The 27,978-nt window shown below is 44.4% G+C and overlaps 1 protein-coding gene across 2 annotated transcripts; it reads left to right on the top strand.

Moving 5' to 3' along the window:
- Positions 1–3: 3 nt before the first annotated feature.
- Positions 4–24,232, top strand: SERPINA6 (serpin family A member 6). Of its 2 annotated transcripts, XM_065906677.1 has the most exons (6): positions 4–83; positions 7,660–8,287; positions 14,118–14,388; positions 21,786–21,973; positions 22,070–22,217; positions 23,854–24,043. In XM_065906677.1, the coding sequence occupies exons 2-6, from the start codon at positions 7,678–7,680 to the stop codon at positions 23,894–23,896; spliced, it is 1,260 nt and encodes a 419-aa protein (XP_065762749.1). In that variant the 5' UTR covers positions 4–83; positions 7,660–7,677; the 3' UTR covers positions 23,897–24,043. The 2 variants fall into 2 exon arrangements, with proteins under 2 accessions (XP_065762749.1, XP_065762750.1); XM_065906678.1 differs by lacking the exon at positions 21,786–21,973 and having other exon boundaries at positions 23,854–24,232.
- The last annotated feature ends 3,746 nt before the right edge of the window (positions 24,233–27,978 follow it).

Below are 27,978 nucleotides of genomic sequence, written 5' to 3'. Positions count from 1 at the left end.
GCCCCGCTGGCTTACTGTACATATGACATGATCCAGGACAGCAGGACCAAGCCAGCAGTTGCAGCCTGAGCCTACTGCAGACCGTGAGTAACAGCTGCCCGGCCTCCCAGAACCAAGCCGTGACTGCGTCTTGCTTACTTGAATTTTTTTTTTTTTTTTAAAACGGGGCATGGAGCCTTAGGGCAACCAACAGTGACAGGAGACCCCCCTAGAGAGGGTTTTCCAGAATCTGTGGGTCACCCACAGGGGTTTTGATTTTTCCTGGGCTCCTGTCTTGCAGGAGTTGACACGGAATTAAGAGCCATTCCCAGATATCACACGCTGCCCCTAAGGCCAGCCAGACAGCCATTAACAGCCTCTGAGACCGAGTCTGAGAGCTGGGATGGACCACACAACGGAGCGCCCCTGCTAGGGGACACGGGCAGGGGACAGCAGTGCCCAGGTGACCCAGCACAGACTATACCCTCCGGCGCTGCACACACCTCCCCGGATGACCTGGGGCAAGGATCCTGCAGACAGATGGAACTGCCAGCATCACTGCACACGGGCCGAGGTTTAAATGCACAGGGCCTAGCTCTGTGCCTGGCTTGTACAGAGCATCTAGAAAAACAGAGAGCACAGTGGGTGTGTACTGCGTGTGTGACTTCAAAAATGAGGGACAAGGAGGACATACACGAAATGAAATCCAGGGATAATATTGCTACTCTGCACTTTTACGTTGCTGGGTTTTCACTCTAAAGAAAGGCAGAACACAAGCTGTGCAGTCAGATGGCTGGGCTTGGAGTTTCAGCTCTCACTCCCTGGGCCTCAGTTTTCTCATCTGTACAATGGACCCAGGCTGACCCAGGAAGTGAGGTCGTTAAAGAAAGCACTGTTAACAGCTGTAGCTGATATTCACAACAGTCTTGTGAGGTGGGTAGAGTTTTAACCCCCATCTTGGAGGATTAGCACAGGGGGGGATTAGCACAGGAGGGAATGAGGTGTGAAAGCTGAGACAGCAGGAAGAGAAGGAAAGAGAGAAGAACTTCTACTGGGGGCAAGCCCACCCCATTCCAGGCTGTGAACCGCATCGGGTCCTTGCCCAAGAAGGAGCCAAAGACTAGCATGGAGATAGCCAGGGCTGAAGCAAAGGTCTCACTACAGTCTGACGGGGCAGTGACAGAGAGAAGCACAGAGGAGGGCTTCCTGGAGGAGGTGAGGGAGTGATCCAGGGAGGGGTCAGGCCAACAGACGGCAGCGAGTGGAGCCACATGGGGCAGGACTGGATCTGGCCTGTCTCTGTCTCCAGTTCTCAGGCCAGAGCCGGGCTTTGCAAACATTGGAGAATGGGATGACCTCCCTGGCGTGACCCAGGTAGAGGGATGAAAGTCTGGTACGTGCTGGGAGGACACCCCAAGAGACACAGTGTTGCTGTGAGATTTCAAGAGGCCAGATTTGGGGTTGGGGGTGAGGCAGGGCTCTCTGGGCAACGTGAGTGAGGATCAGCCTTGCCTGGGAGCAACGGGAGTCCCTGACAGCTTTTCTGCAGGAGACTGGCCCATCCACTTGATTCTGGAAACATGCCCTGGCTGCAGAGGAAAGACAGGTTGGCAGGAGGTGAGCAGGAGGCATGGAGATCAGGTGGGGGAGGAGGGGCAACTGGGAGGGATGCCAAGTCCCAACCTTGGGCTGTGTCCTAGAACTGAAGAAGAGGACAGACCCCAGACACGTAGACGGTCAAATGGGCCAGGCCAGGGGTAGGTGTTGTTGTCAACTCTATTTTATATCAAGGAAACAGGCAGAATTTAAACAGTGAACCCAGGTCACCTGGGTCATAGAGATAGTGCTGAGATCTCCATCTGACTTGGTCTGCCGTGAAACCCAGGAAAATAGAGATTGTCTATAAGCCAGGCAACCGGACAGGGAGGGGGCGAGGCTCTTATCAAAGCCAAGAAGCCAGGAACAGGAGTTGTATTTCCACCACGTGGAGGGAGACAGGCAGGTTGAGGGGGTCTCAGAGAGAGGTTCTTGTGAAGCTCTGGGTTTGCAGTGGGCCAGGAAAGGGCCTCGGGGTGTGTTCCGGAGCAGACTAGTGACTCCCACCCTCAGAGTACCCACATTCTCTTGGGGGACTGGTTTCACTGTGGGTTCCCAGTCCGCTCCCAGTATAGCTAGTCCTGTAGGTGGGGTGGTGCAGGGGGGTCTGCTTCTCCTATAAGCATCCTTCCTTTATAGGAATAGGGGGGCATTCCATAAAGCACAGGGGTTGGGACCACTGGCCTTGCAGACAGAGTGTCTGCTTACTGATTCTGACCTTGGCTGTATTTTTTGGAATCATCAAACATTTTTAATGGCTTATAATTAATTTTTATTGTGGTAAGATATATAAAGATTGAGCCTTTCCACCAGGTTTAAGTGTACAGTTCTCTGGTATCAGGGACTTTCACATTGTTCTGTAACCATCACCACCATCCATTTGCAGGACTTTTTCATCATCACAAACTGAAACTCTACACATTAAACCCTAACTCTCCATGTCCCCACTCCCCACTCCCCACCCCCAGTTCTGTTAACTACTAACCTACCTTCGATTTCTATGAACTTGACTGTTGGAAGGCTCTCATGTGGCTCAGTCAGTAAAGAATCTGCCTGCAATGCAGGAGACATCCTGATCTCTGCCCCTGGTACCTAGCACCAAGTTCCAAAAACCCTTGTAATTCCCCAAGTGATAAGAACGCTAAAAGCATCTTTTGTTCGAATATTTGGTCTTTGACCCTGCTTCCTGAGGCAGAGCTCCAAAACCCCTTGGCATTTCCTGGGTGACAGCAGTGTCCTTTGCTTTAATGAGGAGATGCTGGGTGACCTCCTGGATGGTCTCAGGATGGGGGCTGGTCACCTGAAAGACCAAGTCATGACTGGGACTTGGAACATTCAGCCCCATCCTGCAGGAAAGGGTGAGGGGTTGGAGATTCAGTTCATGATCAATTCTGCCTATGTGATGAAGCCTCCATAAGCATGCCAAAGGTGTGGGGTTCAGAGAGCTTCTGAAGGCACGTGGCGAGAGGGTGGTATACATACAAGCCACAGGGACAAGAGCCCCTGTGCTTAAGACCCCTCTAGACCTTGCCCCACTCTCTTTATCTGGTTGTTCATCATTATTATACCCTTTACTTTTTAATTATTTTAAATTTTTGATGGAGTATAGTTGATTTACAATGGTGCGTTGATTTCTGCCGTACAGCAAAGTGAATCAGTTATACATACACAAGTATCCACTCTTTTTCTAGCTTCTTTTCCCACGTGCTTCACTATGAAGTATTGAGTAGTTTCCTGTGCTATAAAGTAGGTCTTCTTAGCTAGCTGTTTTATAATAGTAGTGTCTGTATATTAATCCCAATCTCCCCAATTATCCCTTCTCCCTCACTTCCCCCCCAGGTAACCATAAGTGTGTTTTCTGTATCTGTGACCCTATATAAGTCCATTTGTACCATTTTTTTAAGATTCCATATATAAGGAATATCATATGATGTTTGTCTGTGTCTGATTTACTTCACTCAGTATGGCAATCTGTTGGTCCATCCGTGTTGAAGCAAATGGCATTATTTCATTCTTTTCATGGCTGAGTGGTATCCCATTGTACATATGGACCACATCGTTATCCATTCCTCTGTCAAAGGACGTGTCCTGACTACTGTAAATAGTGCTTCAGTGAATGTTGGGGTATACATGTTTTTGAATCATGGTTTTCTCTGGATACATGGTCAGGAATGGGATTTCTGGATCGTATGGGAGCCCTATTTTTAATTTTGTAAGGAATCTCCATATTGTTCTCCATAGAGTCTGGACCAATTTACATTCCCACCAACCCTTTTCTCCACACCCTCGCCAGCATTTATTGCTTGTAGATTTCTTGATGATGGCCATTCTGATCTTGCATTCCAGGAATAAATCCCACTTTGACATCATGTAAAATCCTCCTACTACGCTGCCAAATGCTATTTGCTAGCATTTCGTTGAGGGTTTTTGCATCAATGTTCATAAACAATATTTGTCTGTAGTTTCCTTCTCTTATGGTGTCTTTGTCTGCCTTTGGCATTAGGGCAATGAATGAGTTAGGAAGTGTTCCCTCCTCGGTTATTCTGGAAACTATTCAGTTCCCTATTCAGTTATTCTGGAAAAGTTTGAGGAGAATTTGTGCAAATTCTTCTTTAAATGTTTGGTAGAATTCAAAACTGAAGCTATGTAATCCGGATTTTTCTTTGTTGGGAGATGTTCAAATAATTATTCAATTTCCTGACTACTTATAGGTCTATTTAGATTTTCTGTTTCTTTGTGGTTTAATTTTGGCATGTTTTGTGTTTCTATGAATTTTCCATTCCATCTAGGTTATTGAATTTTTTGGTGTGTAACTTCCAATTTTTTCATAGTATTCTCATAATTAAAAAAAAAACTTCCGTGGTGTGGGTAGTAACAAGCCTTGCGCTCCCCGGGACCCAGGGGCCCCGCAGGGACCGAGACAGAACTGTGTCTGAGGGTCTCCTGCGGAGGCGCGGGTCAGCAGTGGCCCCCGCAGGGGCCGGGGCTCCGGGTGCAGTAGCCCTGGGTGTGGCATAAGCCCTCTTGGAGGAGGTCGCCGTCAACCCCACCACAGAGCCGCCAAAACATGCACAGGACTGGGGAAACAGACTCTCGGAGGGCACACACAAAACCTTGTGCACATCAGGACCCAGGAGAAAGGAGCAGTGACCCCCAAAAGGCTGACCCAGGCTTGCCTGTGAGCGTCCAGGAGTCTCTGGCAGAGGTGTGGGTCGGCAGTGGCCTGCCGCAGGGTGGGAGACAGAGCCTTTGACTGTGTGGATCAAAACAAACTCTGGAAAAGTCTTCAAGAGATAGCAATACCAGACCACCTGACCTGCCTCTTGAGAAATCTGTGTGCAGGTCAAGAAGCAACAGTTAGAACTAGACATGGAGCAGCAGAATGGTTCCAAATTGGGAAAGGAGTCCATCAAGGCTGTATGTTGTCACCCTGCTTATTTAACTTATATGCAGAGAACATCAAGAGAAATGCCAGGCTGGATAAAGCACAAGCTGGAATCAAGATTGCCAGGAGAAATATCAAAAGCCTCAGATATGCAGATGACACCACACCTATGGCAGAAAGTGAAGAAGGACTAAGAGCCTCTTGATGAAAGTGAAAGAGGAAATGAGTGGAAAAGTTGACCTAAAACTCAACATTCCGAAAACTAAGATCATGGCATCCAGTCCCATCACTTCATGGCAAACAGGTGGGGAAACAGTGGAAACAGTGACAGACTTTATTTTCTTGGACTCCAAAATCACTGCAGATGGTGACTGCAGCCATGAAATTAAAAGATGCTTGCTCCTTGTAAGAAAAGCTATGATCAACCTAGACAGCATAATAAAAAGCAGAGACATTACTTTGCCAACCAAGGTCCATCTAATCAAAGCTACGATTTTTCCAATAGTCATGTATGGATGTGAGAGTTGGACTGTGAAGAAAGCTGAGCACCGAAGAATTGATGCTTTTGAACTGTGATGTTGGAGAAGACTCTTGAGAGTCCCTTGGACAGCAAGGAGATCCAACCAGTCCATCCTAAAGGAAATCAGTCCTGAAAATTCACTGGAAGAACTGATGCTGAAGCTGAAACTCTAATACTTTGGCCACCTGATGCGACGAACTGACTCATTTGAAAAGACCCTGATGCTAGGAAAGATTGAAGGCAGGAGGAGAAGGGGACAGAGGATGAGATGATTGGATGACATCACTGACTCAATGGATATGAGTTTGAGTAAACTCCAGGAGCTGGTGATAGGCAGGGAAGCCTGGTGTGCTGCAATCCATGGGGTCACAAAGAGTCAGATACAACTGAGCAACTGAACTGAACTGAACTAATAAGTAATAATGCTCCTATTTTCATTTCTGCTTTTGGTAATCTGAGACTTCTCTCTCTTTATCTTACTTAATCTAGTTAAAGGCTTATCAATTTTGTTAATATTTTTGAAGATTAGATTTTATTATAATTATATCCTAATATATTGTTATAATACTATATAATATTATATTTTGGCTTCATTGACTTTCTTTAACTTCTATTAATTTATCTGTGCTCTAATTTTTATTGTTTCCCTTCTTCTGCTGGCTGTACTCTCTTTTGGTGCCTATTTACATGGAATATCTTTTTCAATTCTTTCATTTTCATATATGTGCCTTTGGATCTCAAGTGAATCTTTTGAAGTGAGCATATAGCTGTTTCTTTTTTTTTAATCCATTCTGTCTATCTCTGCCTTTTGACTGGAGAATTGTGTCCATTTATATTAATTACTCATATGGAGGAACTACTCGGTCATTTTCCTACTTGTTTTCTATATGCCTTGTAACTTTTTTGTTCTTTATTTCCTGCATTACTAATATTTATGTGTGTGTGTTTAGTCGATCTTCTGGATTACATAGGAAGATATATATTCTTTAATAAAAGGAAGGATTTGAATTCCCTTCTCACTTTCCTCTGTGCATGTGTGTGCTCAGTCATGTCCGACTCCTTGTGACCCTATGGACTGTATCCTGCCAGGTTCTTCTGTCCATGGAATCCTTCAGGCAAGAATACTAGTGTGGGTTGCCATGCCCTCCTCCAGGGGATCTTCCCAACCCAGAGATTGAACCCAGGTCTCCTGCATTGCAGACAGATTCTTTACCATCTGAGCTACCAGGAAAGCCCAAGAATACTCAAATGGGTAGCATATCCCTTCAGAAGATCTTCCTGACCTAGAAATCGAACTGGAGTTTCCTGCATTGCAGGCATATTCTTTACCAGCTGAGCAACCAGGGAAGCCCCTCTCTGTGCACACTCTAAAACTATTTCTTTTCAGGTTTTAATGGAAATTACATCTTCAATAACATACAAAACTGCCCTTATATAGTTCCATTCCCATATCCTTTCGGTTATATAAGTCACAAATTACATCTTTATTCATTGTGTGTCCAAAAAGATACATGAATAATTATATTTTATGCATCACTCTTTTAAATCATATGGAAAATATAAACAAGTGGAATTACAAGTCAAAATCATACTAGTTTTTCTTGCTCATATGTTTACCTTTTGCAGAGATCTTTACTTCTTCTTACAGAATCTACTTACTTTCTGGTGTTCTTTCACTGTAACCAGAAGTACACTCTCTAGCATTTCTCATTGGAGAGGTCTAGTGATAATAAGCTCCCTCAGCTTTTGTTTATCTGGAAATGTCTTAGTTCTTCCTCACTTTTGAAGGACAGTTTTGACTAATAGAGTATTCTTGGTTGATAGTTTTTTTTGTTTTTTTTTTTCTTTCGGTACTTTGAATGTATTAACTGAATGGGTATTTAACCTTTCTGAGCATCTATTCTGCCTACCTAAAATCAAAATAATCCTTTACACTTTGTTGGTGAAGCAATATTTTGGGCACCTGTTTTGGTATTTTAAAATCATAGCAGGTGCAATTCATACTTTCAGGTGAGGAAATTGAGGCTCAGAGTTCTGACTTGCCCCAGGTCACACAGCCAATGTAGAAGAAGAAATTGGAACTTGAGTGGGGTCTTCACTGGGGCTTCTGCCTACTGCTCACCATGCCCCACTGCCTCGGAGGACCCACATCGTCTAATGAGCATTTCTGATTTTGCAGGACCTGGCATCCTTGACAATGCTGCCCACCCTGTGCACCTGTCTCCTCTGGCTGTCTACCAGTGGGCTCTGGACCGTCCAGGCTAAGGGCTCTGGCACTGACGTGAGCACAAGGAACCCTCACCGGGACTTGGCTCCAAACAATGTTGACTTTGCCTTTACCCTGTATAAGCACTTAGTGGCCTCAGCTCCAGGCAAGAATGTCTTCATCTCCCCTGTGAGCATCTCCATGGCCTTAGCTATGCTGTCCCTGGGCGCCAGAGGCTACACACGGGAGCAGCTTCTCCAAGGCCTGGGCTTCAACCTCACTGAGATGTCCGAAGCTGAGATCCACCGGGCCTTCCGGCATCTCCACCACCTCCTCAGGGAGTCAGACGCCACCTTGGAAATGACCATGGGCAATGCGTTGTTCCTTGACCACAGCCTGGAGCTTCTGGAGTCATTCTCAGCAGACACCAAGCATTACTATGAGCTGGAGGCCTTGACCACAGATTTTCAGGACTGGTCAGGAGCCAGCAGACAAATCAACGAGTATATCAAGAATAAGACGCAAGGGAAAATTGCGGACTTGTTCTCGGAGTCAGATAGCTCAGCCATGCTCATCCTGGTCAACTACATCTTTTTTAAAGGTACCCCTCACCCATCCCATTCACTTAAAGCCATCAAAACCCAGAGCGTACTCTTAGGCAAAGTCTTTGATCTTACAAAGCACATGCATGTCTGAAGGGTCTCCACCTTCACCATGATCCTATTAGAAAAGTGAATTATATCATCCTCACCAAGGATCAAAATGACACTCAGAAGAACAGTTTGCCCACGCTCTTGCAGGTTGGTTCAAGGCCCACACATGTAACCATGAACCTTCTGAGTGCCTCGTGGTCCACAGATATTGGCCAAGTTCTGACTGACAGTCAGGCACGTGGTCAGGGGCTGGAAATCCAGCCCAGAACCAGACAGACAACTCCATGGCTGATTCATGTCAATGTATGACAAAACCCACTACAATATTGTAAAGTAATTAGCCTCCAACTAGTAAAAAAAATAAAAAATAAAAAGAACCAGACAAACAGCCCACACTCTCAAGAACTTCCAGCCAGCCTTTTAAACGCTTCCCAAGCCAGCTCTGAACAAGACCCCTCTCAGTCAAACCGTAGCCACTCCTCACCAACTTGGAGCAAGATTTTCCAAAGTGCCTGTCCATAAAAATCACCATGAAGGCCTGTTAAAATGACAGATCCCAGTGTCCATGCCAGATCTACTAGAGCAAAACTGCAGCCAGAATGTTCTAGAATTTGTATTTTTAACAAGGCCCGCCTCCCCCAATCATTTTTATGAACAGGCAGTTTGGGGATATACTAAACTTTGGTAGCTTAAACAGCACAAATTTTAGGCTAGTTACTTGTGTGTGTGTTTGGAGAATTTTAACGTCTGCTCTCTTAGCAACTTTTAAGTTTATGTTAGTGTGTTAGTCACTCAGTCATGTATGACTGTAACCCCGTGGACTGTAGCCCGTCAGGCACATCTGCCCATCGGATTCTCCAGGCAAGAATACTGGAGTGGGTTGCCATTCCCTTCTCCAGGGGATCTTCCCGACCCAGGGATCACACCTAGGTCTCCCGCATCGCAGGCAGATTCTTTACCATCTGAGCCACCAGGGAAGCCCCTATGGTGTTTTAACTACGGTCACCATGCTGTCCATTAGATTCCTGAAACTTACTCATTTTGTAACTGGAAGTTTGTACCTTTGACCACCTTCACCCATTTCTCCCATCATTCTATTCCCTTTTCTATAAGTTCTATGTTTTTAGATTCCACATATAAGTGACAGCATACAGTATTTGTCTTTGTCTGTCTGGTTTATTTCACTTAGCATAATGCCTTCAAGATTCATCCATGCTGTCACAAATGGCAACATTTCCTTCTTTTAAGGGCTGAATAATATTCCAATCAATGTGTGTGTGTGTGTGTGAATATAAAAGCACTTTTCTTTATTCGTTCATTTATCAATGGACACTTAAATTGTTTCCATATCTTGGAAACATGGCTAATGTGAATAATGCTTCAGTGAACATGGGAGTGCAGGTATCTCTTCAATATAGTGGGTTCATTTCCTTCTGATAATTCCTAGAAATGGAGTTTCTGGATCATGCAGTAGTTCTAGTTTTAATTTTTTGAGGAACCTCCATACTGTTTTCCATAACTGCTGCACCAATTTACATTCCCACCAACAAGGAGCGAGGGTTCCCCACATCCTTTTCCCCACATCCTCACCAGCACTTGTTTTCTTTTTAATAATAGTCATTCTGACAGGTGTGATGCAGTTATTTCATTGTGATTTTGATTTGCGTTTCCCTGATTAGTGGTGTTAAGCACATTTCCTTGTGTTTATGGGCCATTTGTATTTTTTATTATTAATTTATTTATTTTAATTGGAGGCTAATTACTTTACAATATTGTAGTGGTTTTTGCCGTACATTGACATGAATCAGCCATGGTTGTACATGTGTTCCCCATCCTGAACCCCGCTCCCACTTCCCTCCCCATCCCATCCCTCAGGGTCATCCCAGTGCACCAGCCCTGAGCACCCTGTCTCATGCATCAAACCTGGACTGGCAATCCGTTTCACATATGATAATATACACGTTTCAATGCTATTCTCTCAAATCATCCTACCCTCGCCTTCTCCCACAGAGTCCAAAAGACTGTCCTTTACATCTGTATCTCCTTTGCTGTCTCACGTATAGGGTCATCGTTACCATCTTTTCTAAATTCCATATATATGTGTTAGCATACTGTATTGGGGAGGAGGAAATGGCAACCCACTCCAGTATTCTTGCCTGGAGAAGCCCATGGACAGAGGAGCCAGGGTTCACGCAGAGTCGGACACAACCGAAGTGACTGAGCATACTGTATTGGTGTTTTTCTTTCTGACTTACTTCACTCTGTATAATAGGCTCCAGTTTCATCCACCTCATTAGAAAAGATTCAAATGCATTCTTTTTAATGACTGAGTGATATTCCATTGTGTATATATACCACAGCTTTCTTATCCATTCATCTGCTGATGGACATCTAGGTTTCTTCCATGGGCCATTTGTATTTTATCTTCTTTGGGGAAAAAATATCAATTCAAATCCTCTGTTCTGTTTTAAATTTGATTATTTGAGGCTTCTTTTGATACAGAGTTGGATGCATTTCTTACATTTTTTTGGATATTACTCCCATTATCTAATATATGTTTTGCAAATATTTAATTTCATTCTGTAGGTTGCCTTTTTACTTTGTTGACTATATTTGCTATGCAGAAGCTTTTTGGTTTGATGTGATCCCATTGGTTTATTTTTCCCTCTGTTGCTTGTGCTTTTGCTATCTTATCAAAAAAAAATCATAGCTAAGATTAATGCCAAAAATCTTCTTTTCCCCTAAATTTTCTTCTAAGAGTTTTATGGTTTCAGGTCTTCTGTTTAACTCTTTAACACATTTCAAGTTAATTTTTACGAATGATGTAAGATAGGTGTTCAATTTCATTCTTTTGTATGTGAATATCCTTTTCTCAGATCCATTTATTGAAGAGATTATTTTTTTCCCCTTGAGTATTCTTGGTTCCCTTGTCATGTATTAGCTGACTATATATATGAGGGGTTATTTTAGGCTTTCAGTTCTGTTCCATTGGTCAATGTGACTGTTTTTATGCCTCTACAATACAGTTCTGATTACTGTAGCTTTATAATACAGTTTGAAATCAGGAGGTATGATGCTTCCAACTTCCTCTTTTCTCAATATGGCTTTGGCTATTCAGGATCTTTTGCAATCCCAATCAAAAGATGGTATTCTTTACACCTGACCATGGGAGGACCAAGGAATCTCAGAATGTTTGCCTGGAAATGTTTCTGGATGATCCCATGAATTCTCCAGGCCATGTCTCCCACTAGACTGTGCACTCTTGTGCACGGCATCCTCATCTCTTTGGGCACCCTAGTGCCTTTGCATAGTGCTTGGCACATGGAAGAATCTCGGTAGTGGTTGCCTAGAGGTTCTGCAACACCAGTAGAGAGAGGCCCCTCTTGAGCCTAAGGGGAGACTGAGAGACGGCTGGCAGGACAGGAGCTGACAAGGTATCATTTGACACAGGGCTTTGCTCTCACGATTTCTAAGCATTCTCATGACCAAAATGAGGCTGAGTTGATAAGAAATAATAGTTCCTGGTAATAAAATCAGAAAGAGTTTGAACATGTGAAAGAAGAGCAGACATTGGCAGGAGTGTGGGCTGCTTGATTGTACACAGATTTGCTACAATAAAGCAAAGATAATTACAAGCCCCTGTTTAAGCTGTGAGATACTCTGAACTGTTTCCAGCAAGCCAGGATAATCACAGAAATGAAGAATGGTGTGGCTCTCATCACTAAACTTAGGACATGGACAGTGTCCCTGCTGTTTTCCTTACTTAGTAAACTGTCTTAACAGCTCTTTTTTGGAGAACATTAGAAATATTGTTGAAAGATCTTCCAGGGACTCGTCCTTGCTGTCTCCAATTTCCCTTCATAAATTCTTATGAATTTTCAAGAAAAAAAATCCCTTAAAGTAGAGGTTATATGGCATTCTGTATTTGGTTTTCCACCAAGCTGGATACATGATACACTTGCCTCTAGAAAAGAAATACTCAATAAAAAACACATAGCAAACTTTTAAGGATGAAAACCTAGCACTAAAAAATACCTCATCCACATTTTTTTGGCTGTGAATTGGAGCCCTTGGCCACAAACACACCCCTTTAATTCTGAGGAGTCCACACTTCCTTTGTTTTTGTTTAGTCACGAAGTCATATCTGACTCTTGTGAGCCCATGGACTGTAGCCCACCAGGCTGCTCTGTCCATGGGATTTCCCAGGCAAGAATACTGGAGTGGGTTGCCATTTCTCTCTCCAGGGGACCTTCTGGACCCAGAGATCACACCCATGTCTCCGGCACTGGCAGGCAGATTCTTTACTACTGAGTCACCAGAGAAGCCCAGAGGATGGCTTGAGAGCCCATAAACTGTCTCACGTGCTGCGAGACAGCCTCAGTCGTGAGAGACGGACCAGGCACGGTCCCTGAGTCTCCAGGATCTGCATCCATTGCTCTTTACCCTGCATCCTCTGGCTTCTGCCTGTCATCTCCCTTAGAAGTCCTTCCAGGGTTTTGAGGCTGGCTCAGAACCAAGAGTTTTGGCCTCATGGTCCAGAGATCCCACGGGTGGATGGCTGGAGAATGGTCTGCTTGGAGATATGGTCTGGCCACCTTCAGGCAGCCTCAGTTGGCAAACAGTGACCTCACAAGGGTCTCTGGGTTGGAGGTCAAGGGCAGCCAGAACACTTGGGGTCTGCTGGTCTCAGGGTCCTCATTCATCTCCAGACCTGGGGAGACAGCCTAGAGCCAAAGAGGCCCTGGTGAGACTCAACCCATGTCTAAATATCCAAAAATCTGTCATCTCCAAGAGGACTTGAGTTGTTTGGAATAAACTCAAGGGCTGAACAGGCTCAGCAGGCAGGCATTACCATCAGGCAGGCTTTGGTTTCATCTAAGGAGCAATTTCGGTGGCTCAGATATAAAGAATCCACCTGCGATGTGGGAGACCTGGCTTCAATCCCTGGGTTAGGAAGATCCTCTGGAAAAGGGAACGATTACCCTCTCCTGTATTCTTGCCTGGGGAATTCCATGAACAGAGAAGCCTGGTGGGCTACAGTCCATGGGGTTGCAAAGAGTCAGACATGACTGAGTGATTTTCACAAGGAGCAACTTCCTTCCCATCAGTATTGACCAGTAGTGGAAAGTCCCATCAATTACAGTAGTCAGTTCCCCATCACAAGAGGAACAAACAGATTGCATGATGCTATTGTGGAATGTGGTGAAGGGGATGTGAGTCCAGGTGGGGATGGGAGTCTGAGGCCTTGAAGGATTCATCTCACCCTGATCCTGTCTCTAGGAAATGTGCTGTGGCCCTTGGGGCCACTCAGGAGGGGAGGAGCCTCCTGCAGGAAAGTGGGTGACCAGGCTGCCTGCTGTGCTTCTGTGGCCAGGGCATCAGGGGCTGAGGATGAAATGGTTCATCAGTTCCCCCAGCACTACTTCCAGAGCCCTCCAATCCAAGATCCACTCGATCCAAAGTCTAGTATACTGAATCCTATTCCCAAATTCCAGGACTGGCATCCTCTGTTTTCTCTCTCCTTCCATTTTTAGAAATCAGTCTCAGAAAGCATACTAATCCTCAGTGATCCCAGAGGAGGATGGCACAGGCTTTACCCTTCTGGGAATTTCACATCCTAGCACAAAATTCCAGCAGCCCTGGTGAGGACCTTCCAGATTGAGGAGGCCACTGCGTAACCTGCTTGGTCAAACCTGGTGCTCTGATGCCACCCAAGCTGTGTTTTCCTCCTGCTCTCACAGGCCTGTTTTCTCCCCTCCCCTTTGCCCCTCTCCCCAGGCATATGGGCACACTCCTTCGACCTGGAAAGCACCAGAGAAGAGAACTTCTACGTGAACGAAATGACCACAGTGAAGGTGCCCATGATGTTCCAGTCAAACACCGTCAAGTACCTGAACGACTCGGTGCTCCCCTGCCAGCTGGTACAGCTGGACTATACGGGCAACGAGACTGTCTTCTTCGTGCTCCCAGTCAAGGGGAAGATGGACTCGGTCATCACCGCGCTGAGCCGGGACACCATTCAGAGGTGGTCTAAGTCCCTAACCATCAGGTAAGCCCTTAGCCAACTGAGTTTCTGCAGTTCCCAGAAAGTGGGGTGAGTAGAAAAAGGATCCATCTAGCTATCCTTCTACCCCTAGACTTGCCCTCCAGGGCTTATTGTTTCCCTGTGTGCTGGGTTCTCTGACCTAGAAGTCACAATTGTTTATCCACCTGTTGATTGACACAGGGATGCTCTGGGGCATTCCACAAAGGGAGGTCCTTCTTAACCAGAAAGTAGATAGCCACCCCCTGTGTTATCACATCTTTGATCTTTTTCTTAAACTGAGTTCACCAGCCCACACTGATCCATTCTATTATCTTGCCTACCTGCCACCAACACTGCTAAAGATTCCTGAGAGACCATAAAAACACATAATGAAACTGACCACGGTACCCACCCTGGAACCAACGCAAAGCCTGAAAGTGGAAGTCCCTCGGTTGTGTCCGACTCTTTGTGACCCCATGGACTGTACAATCCATAGAATTCTCCAGGCCAGAATACTGAAGTGGGCAGCCTTTCCCTTCTCTAGGGGATCTTCCCAACCAGGGATTGAACCCAGTCCTCCCACATTGCAGGTGGATTCTTTACCAGCTGAGCCACAAGGGAAGCCCAAGAATACTAGAGTGGGTAGCCTATCCCTTCTCCAGCAGATCTTCCCAGCCCAGGAATCGAACCAGGGTCTCCTGCATTGCAGGTGGATTCTTTACCAACTGAGCTATCAGAGAAACACACAAAACCTATCAATGGTTAAATCACTTGAGGGACCTAACGCTTCTTCCACCAATCAACCAATCAGTAAACAAGTAAGAACGTAAGGACATAAGTACATAATAAACTCATTTTTCCCAGGATCCCCTAAGCTAGAGGGAAATCAAAATTATAGTCAAGCTTGTGTCCAGCCCTGATCCTCACCTTGAAGGAGGGAGCAGAAATTCTCGAGAAGAAGGTCCTCACTCTTGGGAGATTGGAGTTTTTGTCTGTGCATGAATCAATCAACATGAGAGCTGGTGGGGGAGAGGATGCAGACTCAAAGGGGAGAGGGGCTGTAGAAGGAAGCTGCCCTTGGATCTAGAGTCTCTCAAGAAGGTTCGTGGGCCAGGCACCATTCATTCATTCATCCATCCATTCATTCAGTATCCACATAGGGAAGCAACTGCTATGTATGATGCACAAGGCTAAGCAGAAGGGACGTACTCTAGACAAGAAAGCAGATTCTAGTGGAATTATTAGTGGTACAGTGACGTAAGCTCTGTCAGAGCAAGAGAGGGAAGGAGAGGCATAATGTATGAAACTTGGGGAAGGGTGGGAAATTGGACTCTGCCCTAGGCAACTGGGGAAGGGGCTGCAGAGCAGAAGGCTTTCACTTTGAACTGAGCTTTAAGCCTGAGTAGAAGTTCAGCCAGCATGAATCACCCCAGGATCACAGGTGGAAGAGGTAACACCACCAGCCAAGTCAGGGAGGTCAGGACCCGAGTACCGTCAGCAGCAGAGGATAAGTCAAATCCCTCTCAGATGAACCTGGTAATCCAAGGATTTTGCAGGCAGAAAAATCTAGAAAGAAGCTCTTCTACTTTGTTATAGACATAGGCTTTATGTTCCATGGTTTGGGGTTCTTTTTATTATAAATGATCCTCTTGGAGAACTGCTGAGTGCTGGTGCTTCTGAAGAGGTTAATCCAGTTCCACGAGTGGGCAGAAAGGCCTAGGGCGTTTCTCCTGCAGGTAAGAGTGCTGTGGTCAGTTCTGTGTTCCAGAGAGATCCCCAGAGCCACATGGGGGCCTTGGAAGGCATTCTTAGTGTCCTTGGACCAACCATCCCTGCCTCCGGGGTGTGTGCATGTGAGCCTGTGTTTGGTTCATTTATCCATCCATCCATCATGTGCTCAGTCATGTCCTACTCTTTGCAACCCTGTGAATGCCAGGTTCCTCTGTCCATGGGATTTTCCAGCCAAGAATACTGGAGTGGGTTGCCATTTCCTCCTCCAGGGGATCTTCCTAACACAAGGATCAAACTCGTGTCTCCTGCATTGCAAGTGGATTCTTTACTGCTTGAGCCATTGGGGAAGCCACATAGGTTTGGTCAATAGTAGGGACCCATTTGCCAGTTTTTCTGGTCAACTGTCCCATCCCTACCTCACCCTCACCCCTTGAAGGGACTCTGTAATTCAGGTATAGCCCCACCAGGTGGTGATAATGCTCTGTGATTCAAATTCAAAACCCTGATGTGTTGAAAATAAGACAAAGGATACCCTTTCACTTTACTCCAAAAATAATCTCTAAACTAAAATACTTAAAACAGCATTCATCAGTAACACGTGCCATCTTCTTCTAGATTTTTGAAAAATAAACATTCAAGGTAAAACTTTGCACCTTTAGACATCATATGTGATTGGGCATCTACTTTATCCCAATGATGTCGCCCACAGCTCCTCACCTGCACACTCACGTGGCCACTCCTCACTCCTCCCCACTCCCAGCGTCACTGCCCCTTCCCCACCATGCTCTCCAATGCATCCGAGCCCAGCAGACTTCAGAGCCCAGCTGATACCCCACCTCCCACTGGAAGCCCCTGGGCCCTACTCACGAGGTGCTCTCGCGAGAGCCTTCCCCGGGGTCCCCTTGCTCGGCTGTCACCTGCTTGCTGCCGGCAGGTCATGGGGACAGCTCTCGGGGTGGAGCGATGGGGCTCCAAAGCAACGAGTCCTGGTTTCTTCACAGTCCTGCTGCTTCCCAGGGGTGTGACTTTGGAGAAATTCCTCCGCCTCTCTTTAAGTTTTAGTCTCTCAATCTGGAAATTGAAGATGCTGACTCCACGTTGTAAGGTTGCACAGATTAGGCGAGGTAAAGGAGGTCAGGAAGGTGAGCCAGGAGCTGCCTGGTATGGGTCTGCCTCCCTTACCTTCTGTTGCTCTGTCTAATCTATTTTTTTTTTTTTTTTTTTTAAATATTATTTTATTAGTTGGAGGCCAATCACTTTACAACATTTCAGTGGGTTTTGTCATACATTGGCATGAATCAGCCATATAGTTACACGTATTCCCCATCCCGATCCCCCCTCCCACATCCCTCCCCACCCGACTCCTCAGGGTCCTCCCAGTGCACCAGGCCCGAGCACCTGACTCATGTATCCCACCTGGGCTGGTGGTCCGTTTCACCATAGATAGTATACATGCTGTTCTTTCAAAACATCCCACCCTCACGTTCTCCCCCAGAGTTCAAAAGTCTGTTCTGTACTTCTGTGTCTCTTTTTCTGTTTTGCATATAGGGTTATCGCCACCATCTATCTAAATTCCGTATATATGTGTTAGTATACTGTAATGTTCTTTATCTTTCTGGCTTACTTCACTCTGTATAATGGGCTCCAGTTTCATCCATCTCATTAGAACTGATTCAAATGAATTCTTTTTAACGGCTGAGTAATATTCCATGGTGTATATGTACCACAGCTTCCTTATCCATTCATCTGTTGATGGGCATCTAGGTTGCTTCCATGTCCTGGCTATTATAAACAGTGCTGCGATGAACATTGGGGTGCACGTGTCTCTTTCAGATCTGGATTCCTCAGTGTGTATGCCTAGAAGTGGTATTGCTGGGTCATATGGCAGTTCTATTTCCAGTTTTTTAAGAAATCTCCACACTCTTTTCCATAGTGGCTGTACTAGTTTGCATTCCCACCAACAGTGTAAGAGGGTTCCCTTTTCTCCACACCCTCTCCAGCATTTATTGCTTGTAGACTTTTGGATAGCAGCCATCCTGACTGGCGTGTAATGGTACCTCATTGTGGTTTTGATTTGCATTTCTCTGATGATGAGTGATGTTGAGCATCTTTTCATGTGTTTGTTAGCCATCTGTATGTCTTCTTTGGAGAAATGTCTGTTTAGTTCTTTGGCCCATTTTTTGATTGGGTCATTTATTTTTCTGGAATTGAGCTTCAGGAGTTGCTTGTATATTTTTGAGATTAATCCTTTGTCTGTTTCCTCATTTGTTATTATTTTCTCCCAATCTGAGGGCTGTCTTTTCACCTTACTTATAGTTTCCTTTGTTGTGCAAAAGCTTTTAATTTTCATTAGGTCCCATTTGTTTATTTTTGCTTTTATTTCCAATATTCTGGGAGGTGGGTCATAGAAGATCTTGCTGTGATTTATGTCGGAGAGTGTTTTGCCTATGTTCTCCTCTAGGAGTTTTATAGTTTCTGGTCTTACATTTAGATCTTTAATCCATTTTGAGTTTATTTTTGTGTATGGTGTTAGAAAGTGTTCTAGTTTCATTCTTTTACAAGTGGTTGACCAGTTTTCCCAGCACCACTTGTTAAAGAGATTGTCTTTTTTCCATTGTATATCCTTGCCTCCTTTGTCAAAGATGAGGTGACCATAGGTTCGTGGATTTATCTCTGGGCTTTCTATTCTGTTCCATTGATCTATATTTCTGTCTTTGTGCCAGTACCATACTGTCTTGATGACTGTGGCTTTGTAGTAGAGTCTGAAGTCAGGCAGGTTGATTCCTCCAGTTCCATTCTTCTTTCTCAAGATTACTTTGGCTATTCGAGGTTTTTTGTATTTCCATACAAATTGTGAAATTATTTGTTCTAGTTCTGTGAAAAATACCGTTGGTAGCTTGATAGGGATTGCATTGAATCTATAGATTGCTTTGGGTAGAATAGCCATTTTGACAATATTGATTCTTCCAATCCATGAACACGGTATGTTTCTCCATCTGTTTGTGTCCTCTTTGATTTCTTTCATCAGTGTTTTATAGTTTTCTATGTATAGGTCTTTTGTTTCTTTAGGTAGATATACTCCTAAGTATTTTATTCTTTTTGTTGCAATGGTGAATGGTATTGTTTCCTTAATTTCTCTTTCTGTTTTTTCATTGTTAGTGTATAGGAATGCAAGGGATTTCTGTGTGTTAATTTTATATCCTGCAACTTTACTATATTCATTGATTAGCTCTAGTAATTTTCTGGAAGAGTCTTTAGGGTTTTCTATGTAGAGGATCATGTCATCTGCAAACAGCGAGAGTTTCACTTCTTCTTTTCCTATCTGGATTCCTTTTATGTCTTTTTCTGCTCTGATTGCTGTGGCCAAAACTTCCAACACTATGTTGAATAGTAGTGGTGAGAGTGGGCATCCTTGTCTTGTTCCTGATTTCAGAGGAAATGCTTTCAATTTATCACCATTGAGGGTGATGCTTGCTGTGGGTTTGTCATATATAGCTTTTATTATATTGAGGTATGTTCCTTCTATTCCTGCTTTCTGGAGAGTTTTAATCATAAATGAGTGTTGAATTTTGTCAAAGGCTTTCTCTGCATCTATTGAGATAATCATATGGTTTTTATCTTTCAATTTGTTAATGTGGTGTATTACGTTGATTGATTTGCGGATATTAAAGAATCCTTGCATTCCTGGGATAAAGCCCACTTGGTCATGGTGTATGATTTTTTTAATATGTTGTTGGATTCTGTTTGCTAGAATTTTGTTAAGGATTTTTGCATCTATGTTCATCAGTGATATTGGCCTGTAGTTTTCTTTTTTTGTGGCATCTTTGTCTGGTTTTGGAATTAGGGTGATGGTGGCCTCATAGAATGAGTTTGGAAGTTTACCTTCTTCTGCAATTTTCTGGAAGAGTTTGAGTAAGATAGGTGTTAGGTCTTCTCTAAATTTTTGGTAGAATTCAGCTGTGAAGCCATCTGGTCCTGGGCTTTTGTTTGCTGGAAGATTTCTGATTACAGTTTCGATTTCCTTGCTTGTGATGACTCTGTTAAGATCTTCTATTTCTTCCTCTGTCTAATCTAGATAAGTCCCACATCTCGTTGGCCTTGGATTCCTCCTCAGCTCCCCGGGTTGCCAGCCTCCAGGCCTCCCCAGGGTGGCTTGTGCTCAGTGTAGAGAAGCTCTCCAGCCTTCCCTTCCCCACTGGACAGCGCGTGCCCTATCACTGACTTCAGGGTTTCAGGCATCTTCTCTCCCCCGTGTGGTGTAGATGAGGACAAGCACAGACAGGGATGGGACTTGGCTAAAACCACGCACCATGGCTGGGGCCAGGCCCGCTGCTCCCAGCTGCCTGTTCCCTCCCCTCCTCTGTTTCTCCCAGGGGTTGCTTGGCGACCACAGGACATTTTTTTCTTTTTAAAATTAAAGTACAGGATGAGATGGTTGGATGGCATCATCGACTTGATGGGCATGGGTTTGGGTGGACTCCAGGAGTTGGTGATGGACAGGGAGGCCTGGCGTGCTACGGTTCATGGGGTCACAAAGAGTCGGATACGACTGAGCAACTGAATTGAGCTGAACTGAACAGTTGATATGCAATATTGTGTTAGTTTCAGATGTACAGCAAAGTGATTCAGTTATATATATCCTTTTATCATTTTTTTCCACTATAGATTATTACAAGATAATGAATATAGTCACCTGTGCTACTCAGTAAATCCTTGTTGTTTATCTAATTTATATATGGCAGTGTGTATCTGTTAATCCCATGCTCCTAATTTATCCCTCCCACCCCTTCCCTTTCGGTAACGATGTTTTCTATGTCTGTGAGACTCTTTCTGTCTTATAAACAAACTCATTTGTATTATATTTTAGATTCCACATATAAATTATATCATATAATATTTGCCTTTTGCTGTTTGACTGATTTCACTTAGTATGATATTCTCTAGGTCCATCCATGCTGCTGCAAATGGCATTATTTCTTTCTTTTTCATGGCTGCCTAATATTCCATTGTATATATATATACCACATCTTCTTTTCCATTCATCTGTTGAAGGACACTTAGGTTGTGCCGTCTATTGTAAAGAGTGCTGCAGTGAACATAGGGGTACATCTATCCTTTCAAATTAAGCATTTCCTCTGGATATGTGCCTGGGAGTGGGATTGCTGGATCATATGGTAACTTTTTAGTTTTTTAAGGAAACTCCATACTGTTTTCCACAGTGGCTGGACCAATTTACATTCCCACCAACACTGTAGGAAGGTTCCCTTTTCTCCATGCCCTCTCTAGCATTTATAGACTTATTATTGATAAACTTTTTAAATGATGGCCATTCTGACTAGTGTGAGATGATGTCTCAGTGTGGTTTTGATTTGCATATTTCTAATAATTAGCAAAGTTGAGCATCTTTTCATGTGCCTGTTAGCCATCTGTATGTCTTTTTTGGAAAAATGTCTATATAGGTCTTCTGCCCATCTTTTTTATTGGGTTATTTGGTTTTTTGATATTGAGTTGTATGAGCTGTTTGTATATTTTGGAAATTAAGCCCTTGTTGGTAGCATGATTTGCAAATATTTGCTCCCACTCCATAGGCTGTCTTTTCATTTTGCTTACCATTTCCATTGCTGTGCAAAACCTTATGTTTTATTTGATCCCATTTTTTTATTTTTGGTTTTATTTCTCTTGTCCACAAGGACTTCTTTAGGGATTCTTTCCTTCAGAGTCCAGGAGTTTAGCTGGATTGAATGGAATCAGCTCCAAGAAAGAGCTGAGAAGAAAGGACCTTGCAATTCAGAGGCCCAAAGAAGAAGCTGCCTGTGTGTTAGAGGGAGAGGCAGATCCTGCCTCCTGCCCTGTCCCCTCCCCTCTCCCCAAAGAGCAGGTCCAGCAGGGAGGCAGGGGCATCCCAGGGGAAACGGGAGTCTGGCTGGCCAGACCCAGCCCAGGCAAGTCTAACCCCATCTGCTTACCCGAGCAGCCAGGTGGACCTGTACATCCCAAAGATCTCCATCTCTGGAGCCTACGACCTTGGGGGCATCATGGGGGACATGGGCATTGCAGACTTGCTCAGCAACCGGACACATTTCTCAGGCATCACCCAAGAGGCCCTGCCGAAGGAGTCAAAGGTAGGGGTCTTTACAGCCCCTCTGTCCCCCTCTACCAAAATTCACAGTACAAACAATAATAAGCAACACGGAGCCCATCCATGAACAGGTCACTAGACCCCAGGCTGAGAGGTCTTCTCCAAACCTCCAGTTTACAACAGGCTAAACAGAGGCTCAGCAAGAACATGAGCTCCCCAAGGTCGCCCAGGAAGCTGGGGACAAACCAGTAGCACAGTCCAGCATCGACCTGTGCTGCCAAGCCACACAGAGGGGGCTCTGCGGAAGGCAAAGTCGTCACGGCAGGACTGCTAGCAAAAGGAAGGGTCTGCATGAGATCACACCGAATCTCCATCCTTCAGCTTAGGTTCTGACACTCATTCACCCAGAAAATATTACTGAGCGTGTTCTATGTGGCCCCACCGGTGCTAGACACTAGGGATGCCTCAGACGTGGCCCTGCCCTTGCAGGATCTTAGCGTCCTGTGGATGACGGAAAAAAAAAAGAGGGGGGGGGCGAACAGGAGAGTGACAGCAGTCCTGCCCTCAGGCACACAGACTCTACCATTGTGATGCCTGGCACACAGTATGCGCTCAACAGTGGCTGTGTGTGAAGGACGGGGTCAAACTGCTCCCTCCTTACAAGGTGGCTGCTACCCCAGTTTCTCAGAGGAGGACTCTCTGGCTCTGAGAGAGTGAATAAGTCATCAAGCTCACAGAAGCAATAAATAGGCTAATATATGACTCAAAACCTCATATTTCCAGGACATATTTCTAGGAACCCTGCAGGGGTTCCTAGCCCAGCTCAGCTTCCCCCTAGCCATGCGGGCCTATTTACAGAGTGCTCTGAGCCTCGGATTCCCAGCTGCTCCATCCATGGGAGTCCTGTCCCTTTGTGGTGGTTGTTTAGTTGCTAAGTTATGTCTGACTCCTTGCAACCCCATGGAGCCCTCTAGGCTCCTTTGTCCATGGGATTTCCCCAGCAAAAATACTGGAGTGGATTGCCATTTTCTTCTCCAGGGACTCTTCCCCACCCAGGGATCAAACCTGCATTTCCTGCATTGGGCAGGCAGATTCTTTACCACTGAGCCACCAAGGAAGCCGTCCTATCTCATAGGTGGTGTTATTTAATCAGCCAGTTCTGATCTGTCCAAGGGTTTTGATACAAGCCACTCAACAGTTTTACTGGCTTGAGAATATCTTCTAATTTTGATTATAGCTAGGGATGTTTAAGAAGTCACAGATGACCCTTTCTCCTACAGAGTGGGTACTAGCCTTTTGCATAAATCGAACCCTTCTATTTACTGGCAGAGTGAAGAGGGAATCAGGTCTCCGTCCACCAGCCCAGGACCCAGTAAGGGACGCCCAACTATGGATGCTGAAGTCCAGTTTCAGCCCCAAGTCCTTTTATCTCCGTTGGTGGGCTCCACCTGCTGGTTTTCTAGGGAGGCAGTCTAGGTGTGACCTGGGTCCGGGAGGTGGACAGTTTCCAGCGCTAGTCCGGGGGCTGCCACATAGATGAGGAATCAGTAAGCGCCCTTCTCTGAGCCTCAGTTTCGCAGTCCAGAAAACAGAGGGTGGGAGGAGCTGAAGCGATAGAGCCTGGAAAGTTCCGCCCACGCAGCAGGGGCTCATCCTCCACGCCGGTCTGTTCCCTCCAGGTGGTCCATAAGGCCTCGCTGCAGGTCGATGAGAAGGGCTTAGAGGCGGCCGCCCCGACCCGGCTCAGCCTGAGCGCAGCACCCGAGCCGCTCGCCCTCCGCTTCAACCGGCCCTTCATCATCATGATCTTCGACGACTTCACGTGGAGCAGCCTCTTCCTGGGCAAGGTTGTGAATCCGACCTAAGGGTGCACTCCCAGGAGCCACAGCTGCGTCTGACTCAGGCACCCAGACCCCACAGAAAGGGGTGGGAGGGCCCCCCCTAATCCTCCCCAGGTTCCCCTCTTGTAATAAATCACTGTCATTGCTACTGGTGACAAGTGTGGTTGAAGGGGAAGAGGGGGACGACGGATACATTGAGTAATATCAATATAATACTGTCCCGATGTAATTTTCTGGTTTTGATCCTTGTCCTGGGGTTATGTGATATGTGGAAGCACCATGAAAGGTCTATGGAAACATCATTATTTTTGTAAACTTTTGTCAGTTTGAAATTATTTCTAAGTAAAAACTTTAAAAAGAAGGAATCTTCCAAGTCAAAACACAACAGAAAGATGTATTTAAAGTGCTAGGGTTGGGGGATGTCATATTTCTCAAAAAGCAAAAAAACAAACAAACAAAAATCCTTCAAATTTTAAGACAAAATAAAGGGATTTTTCAGAGAAATAAGAGCTGAGGAAACTTACCACCTTCACTAAAGAAAATTTTTACGTAGTTCTTTACAGAGAAATAAGATGCTTCTAGATGGAAACTAGGACGGACACAAAAGAATGAAGAGCACTGGAAAGAGTATGCGTGGACAAAGAAAAAATATTTTTAAAAACATTTAAAGGATAACTAGTTGTTTGAAACAAAAAGAGTTATCGATTTACTGCTTTTCAGCTCCAAATTCTCCCTTCATTGCTGCTCTGCAAAAACTGATCTGGACCTTTTAGATCAGGGTTGGGACCTTTTATTCAGCCCTGCTGCTGCTGCTGCTGCTAAGTCGCTTCAGTCGTATCCGACTCTGTGCGACCCCATAGACGGCAGCCCACCAGGCTCCCCCGTCCCTGGGATTCTCCAGGCAAGAACACTGGAGTGGGTTGCCATTTCCTTCTCCAGTGCATGAAAGTGAAAAGTGAAAGTGAAGTCGCTCAGCTGTGTCCGACTCTTAGTGACCCCATGGACTGCAGCCCACCAGGCTCCTCCGTCCATGGGATTTTCCAGGCAAGAGCACTCGAGTGGGGTGCCATTGCCTTCTCCTATTCAGCCCTAGGCATCATATTAAGCTTTGTTAGTAGAGGCCACTAGAGAAAGATTGCAAGAAGAAGAGACCTTACTCTCACAGTTCAGGGCAGAAAACAGCAAATGAGATAAAGGGGAATCAAATGGATAGATACATAAATAATATAGATGATAGATAAATAATAGATGATACATAGATAATTAGATGATAGATACAGGGTGCTGGGAAAGATTGAAGGCAGAAGGAGAAGAGGACGACGAGATGATTGGATGGCATCACCAACTCAATGGACATGAGATTGAGCAAGCTCAAGGAGATGGTGAAGGACAGGGAAGCCTGGCGTGCTGCAGTCTCTGGGGTTGCAAAGAGTCAGACACAACTGAGCGACTGACACCATATACCTTGAGAGAAAAGAATTGAGGGATACTTTGGTGACTCAGAAGGTAAAGAATCTGCCTGTAATACAGGAGACACTGGGTTGGTTCCCTGAGTCAAGAAAATCCACTGGAAAGGAGAATGGTACCCACTCCATTATTCTTGCCTGGAAAATTCCATGAACAGAGGAGCCTGGCAGGCTACAGTTCATGGGGTCATAGAGAGTTGGACATGACTGAGCGACTTTCATTTTCTTTAAATATACATATTTGAACGCCTTTCTGAATCAGTATCTTTTTCTTGGAGTATAATTGCCTTAGAATGTTGTGTTAGTTTCTGCTATACAGCCAAGTGAATCAACTAACTATGAAAGTTCGCTCAGGCGTGTCCGACTCTTTGCGACCCCATGGACTCTACAGTCCATGGAATTCTCCAGGCCAGAATACTGGTGTGGGTAACCTTTCCCTTCTCCAGGGGATCTTCCCAACCCAGGGATTGAATCCAGATCTCCTGCATTACAGGCGGATTCTTTACCAGCTGAGCACCAAGCAAATCAACTATATGCATACATATATGCCCTTTCTCTTGACCCTTCCGCCCACCCCCACTGCCCCCATCCCACCCCTCTAGGTCGTCACAGAGCACCGAGCTGAGCTCCTTGTGCAATTTAGCAGCTTCCCACCAGCTCTCTATTTTTCACAGGGTACTGCATATATGCCAGTCTATTCTCTCAGTTCCTCCCACCCTCCCCTTCCCCCAGCTCTGCGCCCACATGTCTGTTCTCTATGCCTGTGTCTCAGTTCCTGCCCTGCAATTAGGCTCATCTGTACTACTTTTCTAAATTCCATATATATGTGTAAAGTCAGCATCTTAATAAGAAAACACCAAATGCATTCCCACTAAGATTGAGAGTAAGACAAGGCTACTCCTTATATTCATTACCATTTCACATTGTCCTGGGGGTCTTAGACTATGCAATTAAACAAGAGAGAGCAGAGACATAGAACTGTAAACTCTACTTGCAGATGACATATCGTGTACTTGCATAACCTTAGCAAATCAATGGTAAAACAAACTCAGTAAAAGATTTCAGCAAGATACCAGAATACAGAGTTAACACGCAAAAGCAATGCCTTCATATACACAAACAGCAACCAATTAAAACACAAAATGGAAGAGAAAACCCAAAAACAATCAAAAAGATATAGCACTTAGAAATAAACAAGAAATGTGCAGAATTGATACAGAGAAAATTATAAAATATTTCTTAAAGATGCAAAATTAGACTTGAACAAATGCAAAGATATTCCTCATTGAATAAGATGTTCAACCTCATCTAGATGTCAGTTTTCCCTCAGTTATCAATTTAATTGTACTCCAGTAAGACTGCTAGCAGATGTTTTTTCTGGAGATAGACAAAATGATGCCAAAGTCCATAGAGAAGAATAAAGTAGTCAAGAGTAGTCAGGAAAACACAGAAAAGAGAAAAGATGTGGGGGACAAGGGGTGGAGGATAGGGGACTGGCCCAATCAGATGTTAACTCAGACTGCACAGACACTGTAATTAAATCTATGGTACTGGAATATGAATAAATAGGCAGACCAATGAAATAGGTTAGATAGTCTAGCAATACAAATGCAAATGGAAATTTAATATTTGATAAATAAAGACTTTTAAGTAAATAGTATTGGGACAACTGAATAGCCATTTGAAAAATGAAAAGGATACAATTAGACTCATTCTTCACACATAAGAATAAACTAAGAATCAGAGACCTAAATGAAAAATAAAAAAGAACAATATATAAGTATGAGAAGAAAACATGGGTAAATTTCTCTGTAATTTAGGTATACCAAAAGGCCTTCCCTACCATGACTCAAGGTCTGAATGAAATTTTTTAAAGGATTGAGAAATTTGACCATATAAAATATTTTTAATTGCCTGGTCAAAAAATCCGTAAGCAAAGTCAACAGAAGTGAAAATCTGAGAGAAGATATTTGCAAGATATGTCACTGATAAAGAGCTAATATCCCTAATATGTGATGTTTCAACATATGAAAATATGTTCAGCCTCATTGATAAGTAAGATGAAAATTAAAACTACATTGAGATACCATTTCCTATTCATCAGATTGGCAAAAATCTGAGAGCTTTACAGGACACTCTGCCGGTTGTACGGAAACAGTCATTTTTATACGTTGCTAGTGTGAATGCCAGTGGGTCCTTGTTAAAAAAAAGGATAAACTAGAAACTAATTAAATGGTTACCTGCAAGGGAGGCAGGAGGACAGAGTGGAAGAAATTGCAGGGTAAGGAATAGCACTTCTCTTCATTGACCTTTTTATATGGTTTAGACTTTTAGAATAATGTTAATATTCTGTATATTCAAAAATAAAATTAAAGGAACAAATGAGGAAAGCCCGAAAACTAAGTGAAAAGAAAACAAGTGAATTCAAACATATTTCAAACAGATAATATAACTACATTAAAGGGGAGAAAAAGAATCAGCCCAAGGAACTTTTCAA

The sequence above is a fragment of the Muntiacus reevesi genome, chromosome 15 (genome assembly GCF_963930625.1).
Source record: "Muntiacus reevesi chromosome 15, mMunRee1.1, whole genome shotgun sequence".
Classification (NCBI taxonomy): domain Eukaryota; kingdom Metazoa; phylum Chordata; class Mammalia; order Artiodactyla; family Cervidae; genus Muntiacus; species Muntiacus reevesi.
This window is presented reverse-complemented; position numbering and strand designations above follow the sequence as displayed.

Excerpts from the sequence above, each read along its gene's own strand:
- SERPINA6 (XM_065906677.1), top strand. The coding sequence starts at position 7,678 with ATGCTGCCCACCCTGTGCACCTGTCTCCTCTGGCTGTCTACCAGTGGG. Across the intron at positions 8,288-14,117 it reads CAACTACATCTTTTTTAAAG|GCATATGGGCACACTCCTTC; the intron begins GTACCCCTCACC and ends CCCTCTCCCCAG. Across the intron at positions 22,218-23,853 it reads CCCTGCCGAAGGAGTCAAAG|GTGGTCCATAAGGCCTCGCT; the intron begins GTAGGGGTCTTT and ends TGTTCCCTCCAG.